The 859-nt window shown below is 34.1% G+C and overlaps 1 gene segment (V, D, J or C); it reads left to right on the top strand.

The window, feature by feature from the left end:
- LOC103132971 (Ig kappa chain V region 3381-like) overlaps positions 1-235 on the top strand; it is a 2,482-nt gene extending 2,247 nt beyond the window's left edge. The window contains 1 exon segment of the V gene segment in view: positions 24-235. Coding sequence covers positions 24-118 — 95 coding nt within the window.
- The last annotated feature ends 624 nt before the right edge of the window (positions 236-859 follow it).

Genomic DNA, 859 nt, shown 5'->3' with positions numbered 1-859 from the left:
TCGTTTCAGTGGAAGTGGATCTGGTTCTGATTTCACTCTGACCATCAGTGGAGTTCAGGCTGAAGATTCAGGAGTTTATTACTGTCAGCAGGGTTATGACACACCGTTCACACAGTGATAGAACGTCGTACAAAAACCTCCCTCAGCTGGAGAGGAACTGATCCGACTCAACAGCTGAAAGGAAACTGAAACACTGAACATTTCCAGAAATGTATTTATTTGATCATTTATACATTTATTTGTTCATTTACTCATATATACATGCTACAATGTAGCTATTTAATTTTCAGTGTTTGATGTAATATGAGACAAAATAATAATAAAAATATAATAGCTATGTGGTCAAAAAATTAATAAAAATAAACAGAATTTAAACAATATTTATTTAAAATATTTTTCAGATAATTGTATTGGTCTAGCTTGTTAACAATATGTGATTTTATAGACCTCTGATTTATGTTCATGGTAATATCTTGGCAATTTTATTCTTGTATAGCTCTAAACCTCTGTTTGAAAAATATAATATTGAATGCAGAATATTTTAATTTGCAGGGTTTCATCCAAATCTGCTGATGCATAATGTCTAAAAACAACAAAAGGCAAAGAAAAAACAGTGGGACCAAATAAACAGATTTAATGGTCAATAAATAAGCAGATGGACACCAGAAGTTGATGAGTAAATATTTATTATCTGAACAGTGACCAACATGACAAAGCAAACATGACTCAGTGAAAATAGAGAAGAATCAGCAGAGAAAGAGTGAGAGCAGTGACAGATTAAAGCCAGTATCAGAGTCTCAGAGAGGCAGGTCAGGACTGGGAGCACTGGTCTCTCCTCAGTGACTCTGTGACAGCAGAC

The sequence above is a fragment of the Poecilia formosa genome, unplaced genomic scaffold (genome assembly GCF_000485575.1).
Source record: "Poecilia formosa unplaced genomic scaffold, Poecilia_formosa-5.1.2 Scaffold1741, whole genome shotgun sequence".
Lineage (NCBI taxonomy): Eukaryota > Metazoa > Chordata > Actinopteri > Cyprinodontiformes > Poeciliidae > Poecilia > Poecilia formosa.
The sequence above is the reverse complement of the archived record's forward strand: the minus strand, read 5'-3'. Positions and strand labels throughout refer to the sequence as shown.